This window comes from Alosa pseudoharengus, unplaced genomic scaffold, assembly GCF_046254945.1.
Source record: "Alosa pseudoharengus isolate Yale_2024_CS ecotype anadromous, Long Island Sound unplaced genomic scaffold, YU_APseudo_1.1 YU_APseudo_1.1_scf_2, whole genome shotgun sequence".
In the NCBI taxonomy this organism is placed as follows: Eukaryota; Metazoa; Chordata; class Actinopteri; order Clupeiformes; family Clupeidae; genus Alosa; species Alosa pseudoharengus.
Genome location: NW_027468663.1, coordinates 51,831,626 through 51,858,057, shown reverse-complemented (window position 1 = coordinate 51,858,057; position 26,432 = coordinate 51,831,626). Strand labels below are relative to the sequence as shown.

At 41.2% G+C, this 26,432-nt stretch overlaps 1 protein-coding gene across 1 annotated transcript; it reads left to right on the top strand.

Moving 5' to 3' along the window:
* The first annotated feature begins 285 nt into the window (after nucleotides 1–285).
* On the top strand, nucleotides 286–26,432 carry ugt8 (UDP glycosyltransferase 8). Its single transcript, XM_076295465.1, has 6 exons — nucleotides 286–430; nucleotides 4,771–5,597; nucleotides 13,083–13,225; nucleotides 15,808–15,884; nucleotides 20,447–20,666; nucleotides 23,899–26,432. The coding sequence occupies exons 2-6, from the start codon at nucleotides 4,773–4,775 to the stop codon at nucleotides 24,263–24,265; spliced, it is 1,632 nt and encodes a 543-aa protein (XP_076151580.1). The 5' UTR covers nucleotides 286–430; nucleotides 4,771–4,772; the 3' UTR covers nucleotides 24,266–26,432.

Genomic DNA, 26,432 nt, shown 5'->3' with positions numbered 1-26,432 from the left:
TTCGAAGCATACAACGATTATGGGAAATGAATGTTACTACCTGAAGTACCGGTAGTTTAGAGCAAGCCAGTTTTATCCAGAGTGGGTCTATGCTGTATGAAGGCTGTAATTGCTAATGACACTCAACAAGTGGTTGTTGATGGTGTAAACTGTACTTGGCTGCTCTCCTTTGGGAAGGTGGGGTTGTTCTGGCTATTGTTTTCTATCGCCTTGTGGAAAAAGGCGTCTTCGCCACGCCCTCCGGGTGACAGTCAGTGTCGCCTTTCTCTCTCCCCCCCTCTGTATTTCTGCTTGAAGTCTTCCACTTCTGGCGAAGTCATCATCTTGTGTGGATTTACTTCCCGGACATTTAAATAAACTTTTTTTTTCTCCACGGGGGTCGAAGGGTTTCAGTGCAATTCGCATACACGTCCAGGGACACCTGAGCAAGGTAGGTCGCTCTGCATAGCGTTGCTCTGGGAGTATGAGGGCAACAGGTGTGTAGCTACCTTACCTTAATTATCCGGGAATGCCAGTGTGTAGTGAATGCTTTTCGATTAGGTCGTGTTAAAGGTTCACGTTGATGGTTTTATACAACGTCTTTACGGGCAAACCAGAAATTTAGATGATTATTGTACAAAATGCGACGATGGCCCAGCACGGCAGTAGTTTAATACGTCTGTTATTCTAAGCCTATTTTGACCTTGAAGAACGTTCGCAGGTTGACGAAACTGGTCAGATTACTAATGGTTGTTAAACAAATCGCTCGATAAGAATGAAATAAATATAGAAATTATGGTTCTGTCCTCAACTCGTCCCTCTCCAGTCAGCCCGCACTGGTTCTTCAATATTTATGAGCTCGGCTCGGAGCTTGCGAAACAGATACTATGGGCACACAACACAGGGTGTAGGCTATACCTCTCACAAGCAAAGAACAGGGCAGTTTTACTTTAATAGACACAAATGGTAGGCTACAATTATTTCGTCATACGTAATATCTTCTCAGGTGCCGATGAGTAAATATAATTAGTTTGGCTAAGTTATCTGAGATGAGATGAGTTAACTTTAGTTGAGAAGAAAGTTCATCAGGTGATGAGCTCATGTATTCCGTTTTCTTTTTTTAATTAAATAGTTAGCCTTGCATTTTACAACTGTATTAAGCAGAATTATCAAGTTTCAGTCATATGTTAGGGGACAAGTGCATGTGACCATCAGGAACATACCTTGTTGTGAAATGCTCACGCTGATACTCTAATGCCTCCACTCCTATTCCAATAGGGGACAAGTGTTGGGGTGTGTCTATGTGTCAGGAACAGCTTGATTGATGTAAAATAGCAGTTTTAGTCTGAAACTAGTGAATTAACTAATAGGGCTTGGAAAAACCACCAACAGCCCAGTTGGCTTTAGAAAAAAATGCTTAAATGATTTTGGTTGTCTGTTGGTGACATTGGTACAGTTGGCAAAGTCTTGTGTAAGCGTTGTGGGGAATTTCATGAGGTTCCCAAACACCTTTATATTAGCCTATTTTATACTATCTAAATGAATTTTAAGATCATGCCAAAGTTAGTTGCATAAAAAAACATGCCTAAATTGAGAAATATTTGCAGTGTTGGAACATTGTATGTTTAGACAATAATGGTTTAAGGACAGACTTTAACAAACCTACATACAGTAGGTACCATGAGGGTGAAATAAAAAAGTGAAAATGCCAGCATTGCTGTGTCACCAAAGCATACAGTATGTTGTGTATTTGAGAGGTTGTGTGTGTGTGTTTATGTTACTGCTTCTTTGCATTTGATTGGTAATTTGCACACTTTCATTCCTGTGTTAGGTTAAGTGTGTCTGTGTTGTTTTTTTTGTTTTGTCTACCCACAAGTCAGTTGCAAATCATCCCTCCCATTACATGTGAAAGGTAACAGGAAGAAAAGTTGCCTGACGAGTTTCTTTGTCATTTGACTCATGGTTGTTTCTGTGTGTAACTGTAGGACCGAGCTCTTGCCTGGGTGTGTTTAAAGCAACACCAAAGAACTTTCCCTCTGTTGCACACACGCTATTTGTTTATCCAGCACCGGCTTTGCAAATAACGATGTCCACAGACAAGGTAGAATATTTTGCATGACTTATAAAAGTACGATGTATTGCGACATCAGATGCAAGTCAAATTTGTAGTTTCTTATGTCTCATTCCATCGAACTACAGATCCGCTACCCGATCTGGCAAACTTACATAGTGCGGTTATAGCCAATAGAGGGCCGCGAAGCGAATGCAAAATTGCCGTTCACCCTGTTACGAGTTGATGAACCACTGAAACGATTTTGGAAACATTATTTTAAGGTATAAAAAAATCTTTGGTGTTGCTTTAAGTAATAACTTAGTGTTGGACCTGCTACGTGGCAGCATGCTGTATATTTTGTCAACAAACGATGTGTGTGTAGGCAATACATCATTGTTCAAATAAAGAGGGAGATTGGAAAGAAGTTGTTGTGAGCTGGGTGCCACAAAGTGAACAAGGAGGTACTGAAATATAGGCCAGGTTCTGGATCAGAGGTCGTCCTCAGTAGCCTCTGGAAGCCACATTCGCAGCCAGTGTTGGCCCAGTGCATCTTTACTGCATAGTGTGTGTGTGTGTGTATATGCAAATCTATAAAATTGAAAGCCATAGACTACATTGCTCATTTTCCTAACCTGACATCTGGGTAACGTATCATTCCCATTATTGTCCACCTAAAAATGAAAATGTCCATTTTTCATTTCTCTCTCTCTTTCACTTGGTCTCTACCTCTTCTCTCTCTCTCTCTCTCTCTCTCTCTCTTTCACTTGGTCTCTACCTCTTCTCTCTCTCTCTCTCTCTCTCTCTCTCTCTCTTTCACTTGGTCTCTACCTCTTCTCTAATCCAATGCTTACTGCCCTCAACTGTCGTCTCATTCTAATTCACTCTCTCTCTCTCTCTCTCTTCTCTGTTCCTCTCTCTCTCTCTCTCTCTCTCTCTCTCTCTCTTCTCTGTTCCTCTCTCTCTCTCTCTCTCTCTCTCTCTCTTCTCTGTTCCTCTCTCTCTCTCTCTTCTCTGTTCCTCTCTCTCTCTCTCTCTCTCTTCTTTGTTCCTCTCTCTCTCTCTCTCTCTCTCTCTTCTCTGTTCCTCTCTCTCTCTCTCTCTCTCTCTCTCTCTCTTCTCTGTTCCTCTCTCTGCTTCTTCTTACACTCTTTATCTTTATCTAACCCGCACCAATTTACTCCCTCCTTTTCTACCTCACATTTTCAGTGCTTATGGGTGTAGGGTAACCAAACCCCTCCATTAGTAACCCAAGCAGTGACATCTCCCAGGAAGCAGGCAGTAAACTCTAGGTAGTCAAGGGATACAAAAACTGGTTGGTGCACAATATGGCACATGTTGGATAGTGATCAGGGATCTGGGGCAGAGTGGATTTGTGACTCAGGTGTATATCTGTTGAGCTGTCAGTCATCAATTCCCAGAGCATTTCTGCCAGTGGTCTATATTGACTACCCTGAGCACATTAAAGAGAGGTGGACTTATTTTCTTTTGTTGTCAGGATGTTGAATGTTATGCAGAGGGGAATGGTTTGTGCTTGTTTGTGGAGGTGAAATGATATATTGGTAGTAGTCACACTCACACAACTCAGGGATTCATTCCTGCTTTGGTTGTCATGACAACCTATTTAGTAGGCTATGTTATAGCTTGGGACTTTACAAACTCATAATTATAAGTTAGTACACTGTGTATAATAAATTAGAATTGGAAGTACGAGTGATTTCTGGGTGGAAGAAATCATTTCAATAGTATGGCTAAGGAGTGATGTAAGCATTCCTAAATGAAAACTTATTTTTGTGTAAAAATAAACCTCTTGTTTGCAGAAACATTGAAGCATAACATCTGGAAAAAGACACTTAATTTGAGCAGATTCCTATAGATTTCCCAGGACCATTCTAAGGCCTTAAAGCCATACAGCAGTCACTCAGAGGCAGGCGGAGACAGATCCGCCTTGATCTTTGTCCTCCTGATGTGAGCAGGCAATAACACACACACTGAGTAAACACAAGCCCTGTGATGTGTTATTGGCTGTAAAAGGCTGTGAATCAGTCACCTATTAAGTCCTGTCCACACAGCCCATGGTAACTTTAACAATAAGTGTAAAAACTAAACCTACATTTTAAATGTCTCTTTAGCTCGTAAGCTGTCCACAAGGAATATCATAATGACATGAAGAACGGAATTGTTGAGAATCAACAGTTTTATAAATTATATAAACCCTGACAACCAGCCAGAATCCATGAAGGATGTTTCCAAGAGGCTTTCCTTATTGTTGGTTGGGGTGGGCACATATGTTGTAGTTATCATTATGTATCAATGTGAACAGGTTATATAGAAATGGACTATTTACATCCCCGGTCCCACTTCAGATTTTGTCAGTAATGTCTTATTTCATAAGCAGTCGTTTAAGACATTTTTAAGCTAAATATGTGTGTGTCCTTGTCTGTGTGTGTGTGTGTTGTCACAGTGTGCATGTGTGATTAAAGGTATGTCTGTGTCTTGTGTTTTGCAGTGTTTACTCAAAGTGTAGTCATGTTTTACCACTCCAGCTTAGAGTTCATATAGTTAGAGTTTGTATGTCTGTGTCCAAATGGTTTTACATATATGACATTATTACCTCACTTTGAATTACCTTGTTGTCTATAGTTGAAACCACATTTTGCCTAAATACTGCAATATGACAAAAACATCTGATGCTCTTCCCTTCCTCTCCACCCTCTGTCTATCTGTCTCTCTCTCTATAGCCATGAAGCCCTCCCCTGCCATTACTTCGCTGCTGCTGCTAGTGTTGTTCCGCTGGTCCTGGGCTGCCAAAATAGTCGTTGTGCCTCCCATCATGTTCGAGAGCCACCTGTACATTTTTAAGACACTGGCCACTGCCCTGCATGCTGACGGCCACGATACCGTCTTCCTAGTGTCCGAGGGCCGAGACGTGCCCGAGTCGGAGCACTATCGCTTCCAGCGCTACCCTGGGATTTTCAACAGCTCCACGGCCGATGACTTCCTCCAGTCCAAAGTGCACAACATCTTCTCTGGCCGCCTGACTGCCCTGGAGCTCTTTGATATCCTGGACCACTACTCCCAGAACTGTGATGCGGTGGTGGGCAGCGAGGCCGTGATGGCACAGCTCAAACAGGAGAACTTTGACCTGCTGCTAGTGGACCCCAACGAGATGTGTGGCTTTGTCATCGCACACATCTTGGGTGTGCAGTACGCCGTCTTCAGCACAGGACTTTGGTATCCGGCGGAAGTTGGGGCCCCTGCGCCCCTTAGTTATGTCCCCGAGTTCAACTCACTGCTGACAGACCGCATGACCCTGCTGCAGCGGGTGACCAACACGGCTGTCTACCTGGTGTCTCGCTTCGGAGTTCAGTTCCTGGTGCTGCCCAAGTATGACCGCATCATGAAGAAGTACAACATCCAGCCGGTCGTCAGCATGCACGACCTGGTGCAGGGCAGCCGTCTGTGGATGCTGTGCACTGACATGGCCCTGGAGTTCCCCAGACCTACGCTGCCTCATGTGGTCTATGTCGGGGGCATTCTGACCAAACCACCCAACCATCTTCCTCAGGTGAGCGCCAGGCACATGATTTAGAAACTGACTGTAGCTTTAGTAAATGTTGATGCTGCTCTCCTCTCTTCCCGGTACAGCGTACTACCACTAAATCTTACAGGCCTAGTGATACGCAGTACTAGACCGTACCGGCTTACTTCCGTAACCGTAGAGCACACAAAATGTTAAAAGAAGTTGACTTGTTTGTTGGAGGCTACTACTTTCTTTAGTTACTGACTGTGATAACAGTAGGTAGTTAGCTTGGTTACAGTTGATTCCATTGTGCTTCCAGGTTTAACCGTCGTTTACTGTGGTTGTTACAGTTACCATTCAAAAGATGGTGACTAAACTTTTTTTACCAGATCTACTTCATAGGTGTCCTGTTATACAGAATGAATAGTCACACTACCAGCCTATCAGAAAAGAGTATTTCTTCTCTCTGGATGATAAAGTAGCCTAAGGTTAAGGTTAAGGTTTGCCCTCTATATCAGTCTTTTGATCATGTCATGGCCTGCTACTACTATCCACATACAAACACACACACAGTATCAAATTGTTTTGCATTGAACTCACAGTTGATCTTTATTTTCATAAGTAGTTATGCTTTGTATGGTGGGATAGGGAATCCCCAGTAGTACGTCACGTGAGGTGCAGGTGCGAATGTCTTGCATATTTTTTACTGTCTATATTTACAACATTATTCGGTAACAGGTTAAAAACTCTTGAAAGTTGTGGCTTGACTTTTGTTCCTCCTCTTCTTTTTTGATTGAATATTGACAGAAGTAACCACAGTAAAAGGTCTGATTGTCTGAGACAGAATTTCCAATTTCTAATTGTTTGATGCATTTAGAGTTTCTCTTGGAATATTCATCATGTTTCATGTTTCACGATTTTAGCCTCACACCAGTTAGCCTATAGGTTCCTTTTAGATATAGGTTAGCAATAGGCTAACTGGTGTAACACACTTCCAGTGAATTATGCTAAGCTAGGCTAACAGTGTCAAACTGGGTTATTGCACACACAGAGAAGAGAAGGATAAGTATCCTCGGATCTACCTACCTACAGATCATCAATACATGTGTAATATAAAGTGCTTGTTACAATACTTTGCCAAAGCAGCCTCTAGGTTAGGGTTAGGGCAAGGGCACTTATTACACATACTAATGATCTATAGGTACACAAAAATACATTATGTATGGACAACATAAGTATGTGATATTACATATTGTTCCATAGGTTGTTACACTGTACTTCATTATGTAGATACACTGGAACAAGGACCTCGAGAAATAAAGACAGTATCCTCTTATCTTACTCAAATAAGCTAATTTCCCCAACATTCCAGGAAACTCTTTTGACTACTTTTCCAAGCATAATTTGAACGAAGTGGTCTGCAACTGGTCACGATGCCTGTCTGTGTGATGAGTTTTTCTTTATATTTAGCACCTAATAGCCTACAGTATATTTATTGTAGGAAAAATACTGTCCTTTATAATGTGCTTTGTTGAAGTTGTAGCGGTGCAGTCTTTGGAAGCAGACAAGGTGGCTACCTTCAATCTGTGTTTAAATGGAAAATCAGCCCCTGGAGCTCTTTGGAAAGTCAGCCATTTGTGTGCACTGACCTAGAGACCAACTGAAGTTTTTGCTGCCTTAGGCTGAGGCTGGTTGAGTGGTTCAGCTCCGTTTGACCTCCACATGTCGGTGTGTGAGGTCAGGCAGGCAGGCTGGGGAAGAGGAGATGGGAGAGCCAAAGGATGGAAGGGAGAGGGAGACAAGGAGACATTCTGAGGGAGGCAGCAATGTCATACGTCAGCACACTCCCAACTCTACATTGCTAGCCCACACCAGTGAACGAGACGCTACTCCCATGAAAAGAGTACACTAGTAGAGTTGCACTGTGTTTGGTAGAGTATAGACCCTTTCAACAATAAAAACAAAAACAATGCTTGAACGTTCTATTTGGTTCCTAATCTACTTCCTCTGCATTAAGATAACATGGAATGTTAAAACGGAAGCCTTGTGGGGCCAACCAGAGCCATATAGAGTGTCCCAGTGACGCCACTTCCGTTTGCCTCCATGGGACCTATCTTTCAAAAAATTTTGAACGCCGGTCTATGGCGAAAAATACATTATTTTCTGGTCCCGGTTGACTTGTGCCTTGAATTACCCATATGATGTTTGTCAATTTTAAAGACAATTTTTCATGTAAAGACATTTGCAGTTTGTTTCGTAACTATTGAATTACAACATTGTGAAAGATCGTAATTTCAACGACTACAAACCCATCAGTCGCGCTAGTGACGTTAGCTCATTCACAGCCACACTAGATTGTACAAGCATACCAGCAACAGGTCTTAATTGGGCTTTCCTTGCCGATGAAAATACCATGAGTCAGAGGAGTCAGGTAAGTTGTATTCGTCCATAGACTGTACATTAGATACTGTTAAGTGACATAGCAGGCAGCAAGATGCAACCGTTAACTAGCATAACAGCTAATCTTATCGTTTCATTACGTTGGTGACGTACATCGTTCGAGACGAGAGATGTAGTCCACTGAGCGGATTCGCACAAAACCAACATAACTTTTGAAGTCTATCGAACAACAGTACTTTCTTGACGTGAAAAATTATCTTTTAAATTCACACACATCATATGTGAAATTCGTGGCACAATTCAAACTGGACCAAAAAATTATTGTTATCTCTCCATTAACTCCCGTTCATATTTTTGTGAAAGATAGGTCCCTTGTAGCGGAAGTAAAACGGAAGTCACTGGGACACTCTATAAAGGTAGAGTTGTGACAATGGGTGTTCAAAATTCGTTAAGGTCACGTGGTTCATGTAAACTTCAAAAAGTTCCCGGAAGTGATAGAATGCATTAAATAAGCTACTGTTCAATGAGAGACAGAGCCACAATTTTGGGTAATTGACAGACAATACATGCATTGATATACAATATTTATAACACAGTGTAATTATTGTGTAAACTGTGTAGTTATCCTACCATTACAACAATATTAAATTCAATTCCAGACCGTAACCTGCTAAATATCGGAAGGTGACCTTGTTTTCTCCCTTTTACGTATGTGTCACTTAATATTAATTTCTGTACAAAACCAAGACGGGAGATTCTTTAGAAAACGCAATAGCACCCACCCCATAAGTGTAGCCTAGGCCTATCTAAATTATCGTTATAAAAAAAATGACCTAGTATGTGACTCAAGAGCTGTAAACCGTGTTTTTTAAAACTGCGTGTAGCCTACAAAAGCGCATGGAGATTTTAATTTTGCAACGAGAAACTGTAACACAGCTAGTCTAAGTCTAACATTAACTTGTTTGAGTTTTCTCCCCAACGTTTTCTCTGGTAGTTCTTCACTGATCTGAGATAATGAGCGAACTACCTTAAGTAGCTAGCGTCTCGGGATAATAAAAAAAAAGTTTAAAAGTTTTCTAACATTTCTCCAGTGTAATGGTGGGCATGTTAAGTTAACCGTAGCATTACCTACACAGTAACCCCATGGTAATGCGATGCGAGTGATCATAATAACATATAAAACGTGATATAGTCCTTGATAAATAACCAGGCTATGAACTCATAAACAACAGCATTTTGTCACCGTTTGTCATTCACCGTGCTGTGAATACAGCATTAAGATGCTAGGCTAAAGAGCTTGAGATTCAGAGAACCTCCATGGTTGTGCTCATCCTGTCAGAAAATAGCAATTTGATCAGTGATCATGCATCATATCAGCGCAAGCTTGGTTTGAAACTGGTTTCTGGGGATGGGGTTTACACGATTCTTCACTGGGCTAGTGCCTGCTGTGTTAATATTACCGTGCTGATGCTAACAGCTGCAGCTCCCTCAAATCTATATAGGTTCTCATGCATATTAGGCTAGCTTTTGCCAATGAAAATGAATGCAACATAAAAAAAAAAACAGTAGGCTAACTGCTCCTAACTGAAGAAACGTTTACGTTACTTTAAGGAAATTATTATTATCATTGTATAACCATTTGTGTAAGCAGAAATATTGTTGTGCTGAGCTCTAAGAACAGAGAGAACAAGTTAAGTGTGCACCCAGACAGACAGGAACTGCACCCTGTCTGTGTGTGTGTGTGGGTGAGATAAGAGTATGTCACAATGAAGTGCATCTGTACAATAAAAGACACAGCTTTTGGGCTGCAGAGTCAGAGACTGATGGTGTGAGGAATTCTTCCTTACATTAGCAGGCTCTCCTCTTGGTACCAGAGTTTGTGGGCAAAGCCATACTACGTGTTGTGGTTCTTGTATCTATATGTTGGGGTTAAATTCCCTGACAGTTACCAACAATGTTAACAACAAACTCAGCTTCACTGCTGCAAACAAAGTTGGCTATATGCTTCGCCATATAACGAACCAGCTAGCCTTGTGATAACAAAATATTTTACCTTTTGTTTAGTCCACTGAAAGTTATCCACATATCAAACGATTAAATACACAGTTATGGAGGAATTGTTTTGGGGAAGCAGTTGCACTATATCCCACTTTTGCTGCCTTTAAGCCACTTAAATCCATAGCCTAGATGAGCATTGCGCATATGTTACAACTTGAAGTGATGGTGAAGCTAAATGCCCAAGAAACGTCACGTCATAAAAGTTGTAAAAACTTAATGACAGCTTGTTCGTGGTGGTGTAGTGCTGCCTAATTGAAATGGGATAGGCAAGGGTTATCTTATATTCGGCTATTAAGTGTGGCACAATGTATTGGGCTTTTTTATCTTTTAATTTATTTGATGAGGAACTGATAAAGACTGAGCAGCAGAAAAGTCAAAGTCGATACATAAATCGTTTATTATTATAATTAGGCTATTGATAGCCTACTATTACTTTACTACTATTACTGTTATTATTATTATTATTATTCGGATGAGTCAAAGGAATGTAAATCTGAGTCTGAAATGTTGGCTACAAACATACTACTGTAACTGCACTGCTGCTATTATTAATTGTTAACTTCTGTGAACTAATTGAGGCTTCCATTGTTGGAAAAAAATGGAACATTAGCGTCAATGGAATTGTCACAACTCTACCTTTATAATGGCTCTGGGGCCAACTATGATGCTGTTAATGGAACTCTCTTGAAAGGGTCTATACTGCTGACAGGTATGGGCCTCATGCCTCTTTCTTACCTGTTTTGGTATCAAGGCTTATTTTGATGGTGACACAGAGCATCTACTGCTTATTTAGTCTGCATGGCGCTGAATGGAAATATACCTTAAATCCAGAAGGCGCATGAGGTTGTATGGTAGATGTTTGAAATGTTAAGCTACAAGCCTGTCCATTGGTTGTTGCTGTATTTAGAATTCAGCATGAGCTTTAGGTCATTTTGGAGTGTGTGTGATCCAACACAAAGCCGCCGTTATCTGCTGTGCGTGTGTGTAAGTGTGCAGATCAATTGGCTGAATGGGAGTGTGGGGGATTCAGGGCCCGGGGTTGCGATTTTGGAATACCAGCCCCCAAAAAAGGGGCATTGTGCATGCTGAAGGCATTATGCAGTGTGTGTGCTGGTGCAGTGTGTGTGTGTGTGTAAATGTGCCCATTGTTGAGTGTTGACCATGGACACTGGGTGCTGTGTGTCAGGTCACCATTCAGTGCCAGGGGAAAGATGGCAATTGGTCTGCAGCTGAATCCTCTCAAATGCAGCAGAGTTGATATGTTCTTCCTTAATGCTAACATGCTAACAAAACTGAAAAAAGTAATTAAATAATAGACATGAAAGCCAATGAAAACAGCATACTAACTCGATAATAAAGTTGTATCAACCTCAGTAACTAATCTAAAATCCTAGGGTACAGTCTATCTCTTTGACCACTAACATGAACACTAACTCTACATACATGCTAGAAGGACTTCTATACTTAAACACTCTCACTGTCATCTTCTTGCTCTCTACAAGGAACAATTAACTAGAAACAACTGACTTTCTGGCCATAGACTGTTTTGTAGACATAGGCTTAGTGGAATAGTGTGCTACTGCGAATACAGCTGTTTAAACGAACCAATTACAATTATGTGAGGGACTGGTATGGCCATACACAGTCTGGCTGCAGTATCACTGTGCTTCTGAAATGTTAACCAGCTGGGAGCTCTAGATAAGGCCATCAGCCGTATTACTTTCACGTATCTGGTTACGACAGACAGGATTCTATCCCTATTGTTGAACTCTTGTGGAGCTCCTGGTATTTTGGGAAGCTTCTGTGATCCACTAATGACCCATTTCTGTTTTTAGAGGAAGCAGGACTGGTGTGTTGTATAGTAGTCGTATGATATAAAACATGATTGGTGTGTTATCTAAAAGATGATTAAGTGCGAGAACTCACATTCCACCTCAGATACAGACAAACAATTTTTCTGTTGGTCTGAGTGACAAGCATAAGGCACAAGGCATTTACAACCACTGCACTTTAGTCAACCACACCATAGTTTATTTATTATATATATATATATATATATATATATATATATATATATATATATATATATATATATATATATATATATATATTCTTTTTTTTTTTTTTTTTTTTTTCCCCTGAGTGTCTGTTTGTCTCTGGAAGTGTCAATGCACAATGGTTTAAGCGGCTTGAGTCTTTGATCAGTTCCATTGCACATACATCTGTCAACCCCACCAACATCTGACAAAGCAAAGGTTGGTTACTGATCAGTCAAAAGAGACTATTGATCAGGTATATAGTCAGCCACTCCTCTTCTGCTTGTTAGCTTGCCTTAGTAATAGTAGCATGGCAGTATTGCTGAGGTGCAGCTTTTCAGATGCCAATATAATTTGTGCTTTAGCTGTTTATATGGTGGGAGTTAGGAACAGTTGCTTGGCCAAAGTTCAGGGCTAAACAAGCTAGGCCTTTTAAGAGGAGTGTTGTAGTTGAGATAGTCATGTGGAAAGTACACTGTGGAGTATTGATTTAAAAGTAAGCTGTTTTATTATTTGTTTACACATCAATTCTCACATTTTGGTATATTGATATCCACACCAAGATGGAATGTGTGATTAACCAGGGATCATGCTGTTGTAGTGTTAAACAGATGTTGACGGCCTGTTTCCGAAGATACAATACTTGGTCAACAAGTACAACAAACTATAAAAAGCATGATTTCCTTGGTCATGTCTTGCCAAAACTGGCAAAACCACTAGCATGTACAGTATGCTTTGGTTGTGTTTTAAAAAATTTAACAGGACATTCAGATATAGATATATAGATTACATTTTCATTTTCATATAGGATCCTGTAACCCCCAGTCACACATGGCTTGACCTTTTTGAAATGCCTCAAATTAAATATGTATTAAAATAATATGAAAAAAATTGCCGGGGTAAAATAACCGTATAATAAAATAATAATAATAAAAACTGTGATTCATAAGATAAAACTCTAAATTGAACATGGAAAAGAAAAAAAAATGCTTTCAATATGAATGTGTCATTAATGTGCATGTGTGTATGCTTGCAGGAGTTTGATGACTGGGTGAAGGATACAGATAAAAATGGCTTTGTGGTGGTGTCATTTGGTGCGGGGGTGAAGTACCTGTCCGACGACATCGCTCACAAACTGGCTGGAGCGTTGGCACGACTGCCCCAGAAAGTCATATGGAGGTAAAATAAACATGGCACATGGTAGATGATCTCAGCTCTACTGAAACAGCACTCCCCTCATACAGTGCAGTCTTCACTCAGTCTGTAGTTAAGATCTTTTTGTGAGAGGGAAGTTCAACCAAGCAGTGGTATAACTGCAAGTCAGTCAGTCTTTGACAAGGCATACTGACCTTCATGACTAAGTAAGGTCATGCCAAGCTTATTAGTGTGTTTTCTGGTGATCATTTAGTAAGGGATAACGGCCGCCGAGGTGTCCTGTTATACGGAATTAATGGACGAGGGCAAGGGGCAAAAACTCCCCGACGCGCAGCGGAGGGGAGTTGCCTCCGCCCAAGTCCATTAATTCCGTATAACTGGACACACCTCGAAGGCCGTTATCCTGCTTATCACCCGGTTGCCACTGTAAACACTGGAAACAAGCGGTTCTGTTTAAAAAGAAGCTCATTAGTTCAGCTTGTTGTACAACTTTAGCATGGACAGTTAGCTTGTTTACAGTTGATTCCATTGTTGGGAAGCCTGCAACCAAAATATTCTAGAGCGCTGCAACCGTCGTCCTACTATGGTTGTTATAGTTACCATTCATAAGCATTGATATGGAATGGTGTCCTGTTATTCAGAATTAAAGGACACCCGCCTTTATTAAGAGTATTTCTTCTCTCCGGGTGATAATTTGAGTTAACGGACAGGTTTGTGCCCTTTCATATTTATCCATCTTCTGTTTGGTGAGTAGGTTGGTGTGTGTGTGTGTGTGAGAGAGAGAGAGAGAGACAGTGAGTATTAATGTGTATGTGTGTATTTGGAGCAGGCTCTAGAGCTAAACATGCCTTACACAGCATTTTGTGTAAGATGTATTTCTGTGTAAGACTCGCTCTGTCTCTCTCTCTCTCTCTCTCTCTCTCTCTCTCTCTCTCTGTCTCTCTCTCTCACACACACACACACACACATACACACACACACATAAAGAGCGTAATTGGATATTTCACCTGCTGGCTGGCTTGTGGTTTCTTAGTAACAGTGCTTTGTTTGTCATTAGGTGATCACATGCCTCCCCCCTCACACATAGGCCTGCATACAGACAAGGTGACACCAAAAACAAAACAAAAAACAGACACACACACACACACAGTAGCTGTCCCCAGGAAAGTTCATGAGAGTGGATAACGGAGCCTGCTGTGGACAGTCCAGTAGCTCATTGGGCGTCTCTTTGCTGTGTAGTGACCACCTCATCCAGAGGACATCTGTCGTAATGGACAGCTGTACATCTGAGCTAGTGGCATCAAAGTGCTTAGTCAGTCTGTATGACCCTATGCAAATGCCACTAGAGGCAGGTGTTATTTAGCATACATATGCTAAATGTATAGTTATGTCATGTTAAAACACTAGTTGCAATTTTATAACCAAATAATATAATGTGCACTCAGTTCTTTAATCTCTCAGTAAAATAAGCTGTGGATATCATTCATCCCTTTCACATACATCAGGTAAATAATGTAAAAACAAAAAAGGACAGATAACACATTTTCACTCACACACACTCAGTTTTACCTACAGTACCGATAAAGTAATAGGTGTGTATTGCTACCTGACTGTATTTAACCTGCACTGGCACTCCTAGGGTGTCTGCCTCTTCATATCCTGATGTTACAAGTTAGGGCAGTCTATGCAACTTCAGCTAGATAACTAATAATAATCTCATGCAAATGCAACTCTGTTTAGGTTATTTATAGGTAATTTAACTGTTTAAGGTCGTGAGCTTAGTTACAGTAGCTAGCATAGCAACCAGGAAACAGTAAGCTGAAGCAGAGTCCACTAATAAAAAGCAACCTTTAAAGTGATCACAACTAATTGGGGATTATTTTAAATAGACACTAGACAATCCTTAGAAAAATAACATGACAGAACAGCACTAAGGCAACAGAACAGGACTAAGGCAGATTGGGCTCACTCTATCCCCTTCTGCCCCTTGCCGTTAGATCGTTGTGGTTGCCAGGTCGCAAGGGAATCAATTTCCAACAAAATGTCTAAGCATTCTCTACTGTATGTTGGAGTTTAACATCAATGTTTATTTTCTGCAGTTATATGTGAAATATATGTCATGAATAAATTAAACATGCTGTATTGTAAATTGTTAATTTAGCATTGAATTCCATGATTGTGGTAATACAAAGTATATAGGGCCTAAGTCATTGTTTACCCATCATGCTATCAAATAGAATCTGGTTTGGTGGTAAATGGGTGGATTGCTGTGCATGGTATTTGGTAAATGAGCTGAATTAAGTTTTATGAATGTGTGCATGTGTGTGTGTGTCTGTAGCAGCTATCATCAGCTTTCTATGCTGCAGTTAAGTGAATGTGTGTGAACTGTCCCTTTGAGTTGTTGTGTGTGAATCTGGTCTTTGTTTGAGAGGCCTGATCTGTGTTCTGATAAAGTGAGTTGTTCTTCCCTGCTGCTCAGTCAGCAGCACAAGCTCACGAGGACAGACACCCATGTGACAGACACATGCTTGTGATACCACGTGTGAAGAGAAGAAACATCTGATGAAATGGTCTCCACTCTCTCTGTCCCTCCTGGTCTTGCTCAGGTTCTCTGGAGTACCTCCCAGCAATTTGGGGAACAACACAAAACTTGTGGACTGGATGCCACAGAATGATTTGCTAGGTAAGTGTACATACAGTATACAGACATTCACACGCTCTTCACACACACACACACACATACTCTAGCACTGCTTGTTGAATGCTAATTATAGCACTAGCCTGTACAATCCTACTTAAACGTTACATGCTAAAATAGAAAATAAAATAGGAAAATGGGATGTTTCGGACGGCTTTTTCCAATAGACTATTATTTGCTCTGTCTAATGTGTGTGTGTGTGTGACAGGAAGAGAGAGGCCTTCACATTCTCTTTCTCTCTCTGCCCCTCTCCTTACCAACAATCTGAGTCTTGTTTGAGAGAACACAAGGCTTGCCCTCTCTCTGAATCTCCTGTGGACCCCAGTTCTGTGTCAGTGTGGCTTAAGGTCAACCTCCTCCCCCCATCAAGCCATGAGCCCCATTACACTGTCTTCCTGTCATTGTGTAGATTTGTTCCTCTCTTTACCTCCATCTCAGTGCAGTCCTCAGTAGGGTTGGGCGATGTCTCCTTAATTGGCTTTTGACAATGTGTAGAGTAAAACATTGTGATGGACGATGATATTGTCGGGGGGGAGGGGGGGGTTTAAGGGTGAGTATAGGCAACATTAATTACCATACGTCTATACAGAAGAAAATGTATCCTTTTCTACATAAAATGACATAGCCTACAGTTACACAGCATATTATATGGCCTAATAAACGCAACACATCTCATACCACATTATTACCGGCCATGCCGACTATGAGCAGGGGCAGCAGAGCGAAAGTAAGAGGCTGCGATCGCACAGTTCCGGCTACTGGAGGCAGGAAGCAGCAAACAACCTTTACAATTAACGAATCGCGATTACCACTCTGCCGTTGTCTGGGGCTTTAGCAAACAACCTTTACAATGAACAAATCGCGATTATCACTCCACTGCTGTCTGGGGCTTTAGCCAAATGCACAAAATACAAGCCTTACAGTGAAAGATCGCTCTTCTGACCCTAGAACTCTAACTGAAGAAATGGTTTCTTTTAACACTGTGGAGAAGAGTGCATTTGGCGCTTAAGTACTGTAGGCTGTAGCCTCAGGAAAATATTAGAGCTAGACCTATTATGTGAAAATCAGCAAAAATTCCCTCTAGTCGTAACAATAGCCTTATAATATTTAATTACGATTATTTTCTGCTAAAACATTAAATATTTTAAGTTCAATGTACAGTGTGATACAAAAAAAGACAATAACAATGTCACAATCAGGAATTATTTGAATAAGACTGTAGTTTCACATAGATAAATCCTTCATTTTTGCACTTTCCGGCTGACAGATTTTAAAGTACCCTGCATATGCATCAGTTCTAGGCTCAATTTAATTTCCAGGGAAATGTTTTTATGTTTTAGCCTATGTTAAAGCAGGGCAGTGTTTCCCATACATTGACTTATCTGTGGCGGGGCGCCACGAAATAAAAATCGGCCGTCACAGATTTATATTCTACGTTTAATTGAATTGAATTTTTTAATTTAAATTAAATATAAGGTCAAATCCTTGCATTGCCATTGAGCTGCGCTTTTTACGCACGCATCCTTTCCTTGCCCCGCCCCGCTCTCTATCGAGCCCGTTGCCACTCCTCTGCATGTGCATTTAACAAAATATTCACGATTGTTGAAGGATTGTTGTTGCCACATAGAAGCATTGCATAGAAGACGTGTGGCTAAATTGCTATTAAATCCGCTTAGCATCGTGACCATGCTGCGCAAATTTGTTCAAAGCTGCTGCATTGAAGTGAACTCTGCTAAGGTCTTATCACAACATAGTAGGCTACATTGAAGAGACTAAACTAAGTTAAGTTATGAAATCAAGCAGTATCTCAAAGCTAACGTTAGAATACTGTTTGGATGTCGAATTTAGAATGCTTAGCCTACTTACAGCTGCTTGTCAATTTCGTTGAAGGGCTCATTTTATTGAATCTGACACTGAATGTTTGCAAAATCCCGATGTAAATGGAAAAGTGTTTTCCAAAATTCAAAAGTGCTTGTCCCAAGGAGAAGTACGAACCTTTATTTTAACTATGTAGAAAACGTTATGAATTGCATCCACATATCAGCAGCCTTTCAACTGTGTTACAATTGCAAGGGTTCCCACTCAATTAGACCTATACACTACCAAGACGATCTTAATACCCCCCTCCCCGCCACAAATTGAATCCAATTCTGTGGGAAACACTGCAGGGTCTATAGGGAGGGAAAGTGAAAACCAGCGCCCCAAGTGGTTGCGTTCCTATCGAAGAGCAGCTCCAATGTTAAGTCCCATAGACCTATTTAAAAAAAAATACTGTGAAGCCAAATCAGCGATCTTATCCACCAAAAATATTTTTCAGTGTCTATACAGTAATACTCTTCTAACTGTGAAAATTTCAGACCCTATTTTGCCTTATTTAAAAAAATCAAAATTGCTCCTTTTGTTTCATAAACGAACTACAAAAAAGCCACGTGACTTTACCCTTTGACGTTACTCACGGTAGCATGGTTTGTTCATTAGCCTGGTTAGCATTGCCACTTAACACTTACTGCCAGCTCTTCATGTGAGTAGAAGCACAACACCAGTTATCAAGACATAAAGGTTATCACCACGCGGTTTACATCACCTTCCGTTATTACAAAAATATGTAAGCCAGTTAAGCAAATTGCCATATTGATCAGTTAGAGATTAAGCGCCCAAACCTGTGATGTCACATGCAACTGTAGTTTGTTATCACCATGTTACGACAAAAACTCAAAACAATTCAACTGATCCTAAAAATAAGGTATGACCACTTGAAGCAATAGAGGTGACCCCAGTGCCTAACATATGGAAGGCATTAAATTAAGATCCCAATGTGCACCGAGATATATTTTTTCAAAAAAAAAAATCCCATCCCCTCCGCTAAACTCTAGGAACGCAACCACTAGATGGCGATGAGATTACTTTCCCTCCCTATACATGGATTTCTATGGAACGTCACGAAAACATGGTGCGCAACCAAGAGGCAGAAAGCACCACAGAACAGCATAGAGCAATGCAAAAGAGCAAAAGAATAAAATGAGTTTTTGTGCTGAAAACGGCACCAATTCGAAATCACGATGGCTAGAGAATGTTAAATATGTTCAATATCCCTAACGGAATGCATGTCTTCGCCAAAAATGACATAATACGATGTTATATTAATAATCCAAATGAACGTCAAACTTTGAAATATAGTCTGAAATGAGATGTTATTATCATTGAGACAACAGGGGTATACAAAAAAATCCAATTGTAGCTTACAGCAGCCAACTATTTAGGTTAAGTTTATAACGTTGTGGACGGCCACCAAGTGTCTGCTGCCTCGCGGCTGCGCGCGCATCTAGTTTTGTTGGTAAACGGGAAACCCGTGTATAGAATTAGTGCATGCCTGGCTTGTGGGGGTGTGGCATCACAATGGTTGCTTCCCATCGTGATGTCGGGTCAACCACCTTGATGGACATCGTCTGTCGGCCCAACCGTAGCCCTCAGTGATCCTCATATCACCCAACCGTAGCCCTCAGTGATCCTCATATCTCCCCAACCGTAGCCCTCAGTGATTCTCATCTCCTTCGTTTTGCTTGCCTCTAGTTCCTTTGTCAGTCCATCTTGATTGCTTCTGTGCCTGACACATGCATTTTTCTCAAATTGCCGCAGTTAGACCATTTTATAGATGATGTAATTACGTTTGCGAAATAGCAGGTAAATTGTCATTCCGCTGTTAATGTTGAAATTGGTAATTTGGAGTGAGTGAAAGGTCATTTCAAATTTGTCCCAGCAGCTTGTCAGTAGCCTACAGAGCAGTTTTATGAATAAAGCAGTTTTCTCTGATGATAGACGACATCATGTCCTGAAACAAAAAACAAAAATTCTTCAGAACACTGACATGCTTTAATTGAATTCATCTTGTCAGCAGGATTTTCACATTTTAGGGTTACGTCTCCTCCAACACAGGGCAGTCTATGCAACTTCAGCTAGATAATTAATAATAATCTCATGCAAATGCAACTCTGTTTAGGTTATTTATAGGTAATTTAACTGTTTAAGGTCGTGAGCTTAGTTAGCTAGCATAGCAACATGAACAGAACCTCATAAATGACAAAGTCCTATAGTGGCTAAATGTCCACAGCTGATGGATCGAGACAGTGAATCGGCAACTGAAATGCTGAAGTGTTGCAAGTACTAGTGTACATTGATCTAGTGAATGTCTTATTCCACGTTTTTTATCATGTGCATGTGTCTATGCATGTGTGGCAAATAGCCATGAAACTTCCTCAGCTTCTTAGAAAATGGAAGGATACTTTACGCAGTTAGGGTTATGAAATAAATATATTACTCTGAATCTAACTCACAGATCATAAAGCAAAAAATGTTATGCCATCACTCACCCAATCACCTTTATTTGATCCCTCACGGTCTACATGTGTATATTAGTTAATTTATTATTGCATTATTGTGACACATATGTAAACAAATTACTTCATCCTAATGCAATGATGATACATCTAATCTGTGATTCTGATCTGTGATCTGTGTGTGTGTGTGTGTGTGTGTACTTGTACACTCAGGTCACAATAATACACGTGCGTTCCTGAGCCACGGAGGGCTGAACAGTATCTATGAAGCCATGTATCACGGAGTTCCAGTGGTGGGGGTGCCTCTGTTTGGGGACCACTACGACACGATGACCCGTGTGCAGGCCAAAGGCATGGGCCTCATGCTGGAGTGGAAACGGATGAGTGAGCAGGATCTACACACCGCCATGCTCAGTATCATCACAGACAACAGGTACACTTATATCTCTTATGTTGTGATTTTGAATGATATGAATAATCAAAATGTTTTTGGCATCCTGGTTGCTATGGTTGATTGGTTGTCTATGGTTGCTGTGTTGCTATTGTTGTGCTGTTTCACTGCTTGGCATATGCACTAGTTTAACATAGCAGCTAATTAGTTCATATAATACACCTGCTAATCAGCTGCTAACAAGTCTCTAGGTTAATTGGCTTAAGTATGTGGCATAGTGCCAGTAGGCTCTGTTTTAGTCGCTCACGATACTGAAAGTCTTTGCTGACAGTGCTCAATAGCCACGTTTACATGAAAGAACTTTTTCGAAGTGGCAAAATTTGTCAAACATACCTATTGCAATGGTATAGAAACTAGCTATTAGATAACCAACTGTTGGACCATTTTCTAAACACAAAATGCCACTAAAGGTTTCTAATATTTGAAATGCATGCATTTCATAGCTACAGTAAATGCATTGGCCTCCTATCAGTGTCACACTAGCCTAATGTATTTTCTCCATCGTTGTCCCTTCACGCAATGTTTTTTGCTTTGCTCTGTTCGTGGATGTGAAGTGAAGTCAGATTTTGTGACTCACGTGTGCATTCATCTAAAATTATTTATTCTTCATACATTAGTATGTTTTGGTAGCGGGTTGATGGAGCGGGAATCCACCTATATTGGGCGGTGTTGTGTCAAACTAAGCTAGCAGGCTAGTGATCAGAGTGCCGTTTTTCCAGTAGGGGTTAAGTCATTTAGAGATCGCCAGATGAGTCCAGGAAGTGGCATCAAATGCGTCAAAATGTGTCATACTGGAACTGAGATTTCGGAAGTAGGCACATAATTTATTCTTTATAGAGAATAATGCAGTGGGAAAAACTTGTTTTCTTTTCCAGTCTATGGAAAAAATAGTCGCATTAGGTAGAACCTTTTTATTATTACTCGGAATTCACATTAATTTCTTAAATAATCGATTGCGCCTGACTATCCACGTGATCTGCCAGAGTCAGCTTGGCGTAGCTGGAAGAGCATAAAGGAGAAGGCCATATGGCGTAGATAATCACAGCTGTGGGTATATCCTTTACTTACCCCATGATCACAAGTACCATATTGGTTTTATACAACAGTTCTACAACCAACTAATTAAATCAATGAAGACAACAAACTGTGTTTTCTATCATTTAGTTTTTTCTTTCTTTGTTTGTCCTCCGCACAAAAAAATAGCTCCGATGTTAGTCTTGCCATCTCCTGTTGTCAAGCAACGCAGGGAGTCAAATTCAATGAGAGGCTATATGTGCACAATAAAGTATGTTACATGAAAAACTGAACATTCACCCTACTCCATTTACACCCATTTTCTCAATATGAGGTCAAGTAGGAATACAGGACAGGACACACAGGACTTTGCTGAAATGTAAGACTGAGTTGGAGTGTCCAGGGTTAACCATATTGTAATATCTGGTTTATAAGATATCTATATTTTTTGGATTAATATGTTGTATGGATATGTATAATAGTTTTGGATTAATATGTTGTATGGATATGTATAATAGTTTTGTGTGGAATGGGGTCTCACTCCAAATAATCTCTACCAAACGACTATGCAAGAGGTGTCAGAGAGAGTGCGGGAGAAACCTGTTATGTCACTGGCCCCTCATTTACATCATGAGCTCACAGTGCTGCCAGAAGTCTTTCAGCACTTCATTTGTTTCATTTGTTTTCCATACGTGCATCATGTTAATGTTGCGTGAAGTTTTGGCGATTCATTTAGACTTCCCAGGCCACTCCCCTACTTGTGTCGCTAACCATTTGCCCAATAGTCAAAGTAGACACAGGTATGTAATGGTGCTTGTGTTGACAAATTACGACACTCATTTGAATCCACACCACACACTATGTAAGCCTACCGACCTGCGGAAACTACGCTGTGAGAGCAGGCCAATGTGCTCCTCCACCAGAGAAGAGAGGGCCATTGAGTCGACTGTGATGAGGAGAATAACATTGTAGGAGCCATTAAAGCAACACCAAAGAGTTTTTTGTACCTTAAAATAATGTTTCCAAAAATGTTTCCGTGGTTCATCAACTCGTAACAGGGTGAACGGCATTTCTGCATTCGCTTCGCGGCCCTCTATCGGCTATAACCGCACTATGTAAGTTTGCCAGATCGGGTAGCGGATCTGTAGTTCGATGGAATGAGACATAAGAAACTACAAATTTTACTTGTATGATGTCGCAATACATCATAGCCTACTTTCATAAAATCATGCAACAAATTCTACCTTGTGTATGGACATCGTTATTTACAAAGCCGTTGGGTAAACAAAGCGTGCGTGCGACAGAGGAAAAGTTCTTTGGTGCTGCTTTAATGACAATGACAGTTGATTTAATGACCCCTGCTGGTGACATGACCTTATGGCCTTGGAACAGAAGGAGTCAAGGAGGTTTTCAATTTATTTGTTTACTTGTCGGTTTATTTAGTTTTTGAGTTTATTTATCGAGAAAACGAAATGCTATACTGGAATAAAACGAACAAACAATCTATTGAAACCCCTGAGGCGTCCGAAGTGACTTACTGGAAGGCACTACAAACATGCACATTTGTAGTTCATACAGACAGTCACCCACGCCCAGCTTTTTGGCTGCAGCTTTCAGACCTCAGAGACCTGAGGTTGGTTGGGGTGACTGTTCTCTCCCGTGGCACATCTCCATTATAACACCTCTCAGGGACTTCCCAGTCAAAGCACCCACTGCCAAGGGGTTACCCTGGCAGCCGTGGCCTACTGGTTAGCGCTTCAAACTTGTAACTGGAGGGTTGCCGGTTCGAACCCCGACCAGTAGGCACGGCTGAAGTGCCCTTGAGCAAGGCACCTAAACTCTCACTGCTCCCCGAGTGCCGCTGTTGTAGCAGGCAGCTTACTGCGCCGGGATTAGTGTGTGCTTCACCTCACTGTGTGTTCACTGTGTGCTGAGTGTGTTTCACTAATTCACGGATTGGGATAAATGCAGAGACCAAATTTCCCTCACGGGATCAAAAGAATATATATATACTTATACTTAGTCACAGAAATTGTTTTGTTATGTATAAAATGTAGCAAACATATCTACATCACATCTGAGAAGGTCGAACCCTATTGGGTGACAAACTACAAGTGTCCCAAATGATTTGCTTTAGTTGAGTAGATAGTACGAACGCTCACATCTCCCATTCTCTCTTTTGTCTCTGTGGTGTCTGAAGGTACCGTGAGCGAGCACGCAAGCTGTCCAGCATCCATAAGGACCAGCCCGGCCACCCAGTCAGCAGAGCTGTCTACTGGATCAACTACATCCTACGCCACCATGGTGCCCCGCACCTCCAATCATCCGTCTACAGCATCGCTACCTATCAGTACTTCCTGTTGGATGTAGTGGCCGTCATGGCTACAGCCCTGTTGCTGATTGGTTACTGCCTTTACCGAATAGGCAGGGCAGTACGAGTCAGGTTTTGGAAAGGGGCGGAGTCAGAAATGCTGGCCAAGGAGAATGGACATTGCCACAATGGCATTCCAAATGGAAAGCTTAAACGCAATGGACACATCAAGAGCAATGACAAGAAGCTGAAGTAAACTGCGTACAGGCACAAACATGTAAACATCATCAGGCGAATATCAGCAATGCAGAATGCAGAGAGCATGACATCCATACTATAACACAACAACATTAAAGCAACACAGCACAGTGGTGGGGCAGCCAAAGTCTACATGAGCAACAGATGCATAAACACAAACACACACACTCTCTCTGCTATCTGGAATTTCAAGAACTTTTGAAGGATGTCTGTGTTTGGTGCGCCCTCCCTCTCTCGTTCTTGCAGTTTGCACTCGTTCTTTGGAATGGTGTGAATGTTGACGTGCAGTTCCTCCGAATGTTCAATCTATTCTTGAAAAGAGAGAGTTGAAGATTTTTAAAAGCATTTTTAATTTGAAAGGATTAACATTTTAACAAACCATTGTGCTGTCTAGCATCAGGTATCTGTATAAAATGATTATTTATTTCAGTAACTGTGACTAATGCAGAATAGCAGCAGTAGTAGTTCTGTCATTGAATTAGTTAACAGGGCAGCAGACAGGTTATTTCATAATTTATTTTGAGACGTATGAGTGAAGCACTCCCTAATGGTCAGTATGAACCCGTGTACACTCTCAACTTTCACCTTTGACCCCCTCCAGTGTTTGTCTTTGACCCTTCTTATGCCCTTACTCCGTAATGCCTTGCCTAAAGTTGACATGAAGGGAAAAAATTCAGCTTTTGTGAAACTATCATTTCTGTAATGATCAATTCATTAATCATAGGGCAACACGTGTACACTAATAATCCTTAGGATTCCGTTTTTTATGTATAATTTGACATGAAGCCTTTGATGCACGGCATGTATGCAGAGGTTAGCAGATGTCTGCGTTTGTCAAGGAAGCAGTGATCTCACATGATGCGTCAGTGTGCATGTTCCAATAAGCTGAGGGATGTGAAGCGTGTGTGCCGGTGGATAATTAGGATGAAAACTAGATCCAGTGTTCAACGGGGAGAACTCTAGGACAGGACTCCCCATGCGGTCCCTTGGTGTGGTCTTTTATCTTGTTCCTTTTTTTAGAAAAAAAACTACAATTTTAAAACTTCCTCTCCACTGCCCTCACCTTTGTATTGAATTTGTCATACACACCTTTTTTTGTCTCTTTACATAGTTCGGTTCTAGCTCAGTGATGGAGTTCTGGATTGTTCTTGATTGTTTACGTGTACTTTGCACTGAGCTTATCTCGTTTCTGCTCTATCTGTGTGGTATTGATCAATGTTCAACCATGACTCTCTTCATACGGCACTGTTCTCAATCAGCAAATAAACACACACACTGTCTGTCACACCGTCAGCTCAGCTGCTTCTCTACGAGCCTTAGTAGTCTGCCTTGCTGCACTGGAAACAACGATGATACTTGAATTTATGCTATGTTATCGCTATATGCTCCTGGCAGAGCTACTATCAACCAGGTGCTGCACAGCTGCCTGCGGGCAGACACGCCAAAGCTATGACTGGAGAAATAGTGACACACACACACACACACACATACTGCAGAATCTGAATGTTGTGATTTCAGTATTAATGGAAGGGAACCCAGCTGTGAGGGGGAGATGAAAGGGCTCTTTACTGTAAGCTCCACCCCAGACGCTCTCTCTGCACTTCTAATCTTGTCCTCTTGTCCTTCTGCCTCTCTGTACGCGGCCTAGTTGGTGAGCTCATGTGTCTTGATGTGAGCTTAGAGGGAGTCCAGGATGTGCTCCGTGTCCATATCATATTATAGCTTTACATTCAGTGCCTTTGTGCTGTTCCTAGTTCTTTCTGGAAATGATCTGCATCTCTTGTCACCCCTGTTGATGTCTCTGTCTTCCCCTATGTCTCCTCCCTCAATCCTTCTCTCTCTCCCCTGTCTTCTCCCTCCATCTTTCTCTCTATCCTCTGTCTCCTCCCTCCATCTTTCTCTCTCTCTCCTCTGTCTCCTCCCTCCATCTTTCTCTCTCTCTCTCTCCTCTGTCTTCTCCCTCCATCTTTCTCTCTCCCGTCTGTCCTCCTCCACTTTGTCAGATTGTTGAGTTTGTAGCTGCTTGTTCCTGCAGTAGGTCTTTTTTACATTGATAGAAACATGTTATGCTGCCTTACGTGCATGTCTCATGTTGTAATGTAAATATTTAACATGTAAACCAAACAAATACTAATACTCAATAAACATTCCATATTTTATTTGCA

Bases quoted from the DNA above. Each gene is read 5' to 3' on its own strand.
- ugt8 (XM_076295465.1), top strand. From the start codon at position 4,773: ATGAAGCCCTCCCCTGCCATTACTTCGCTGCTGCTGCTAGTGTTGTTC. The intron at 13,226-15,807 runs GTAAAATAAACA...GGTCTTGCTCAG, and splicing joins CCCCAGAAAGTCATATGGAG to GTTCTCTGGAGTACCTCCCA. The intron at 20,667-23,898 runs GTACACTTATAT...TGGTGTCTGAAG, and splicing joins AGTATCATCACAGACAACAG to GTACCGTGAGCGAGCACGCA.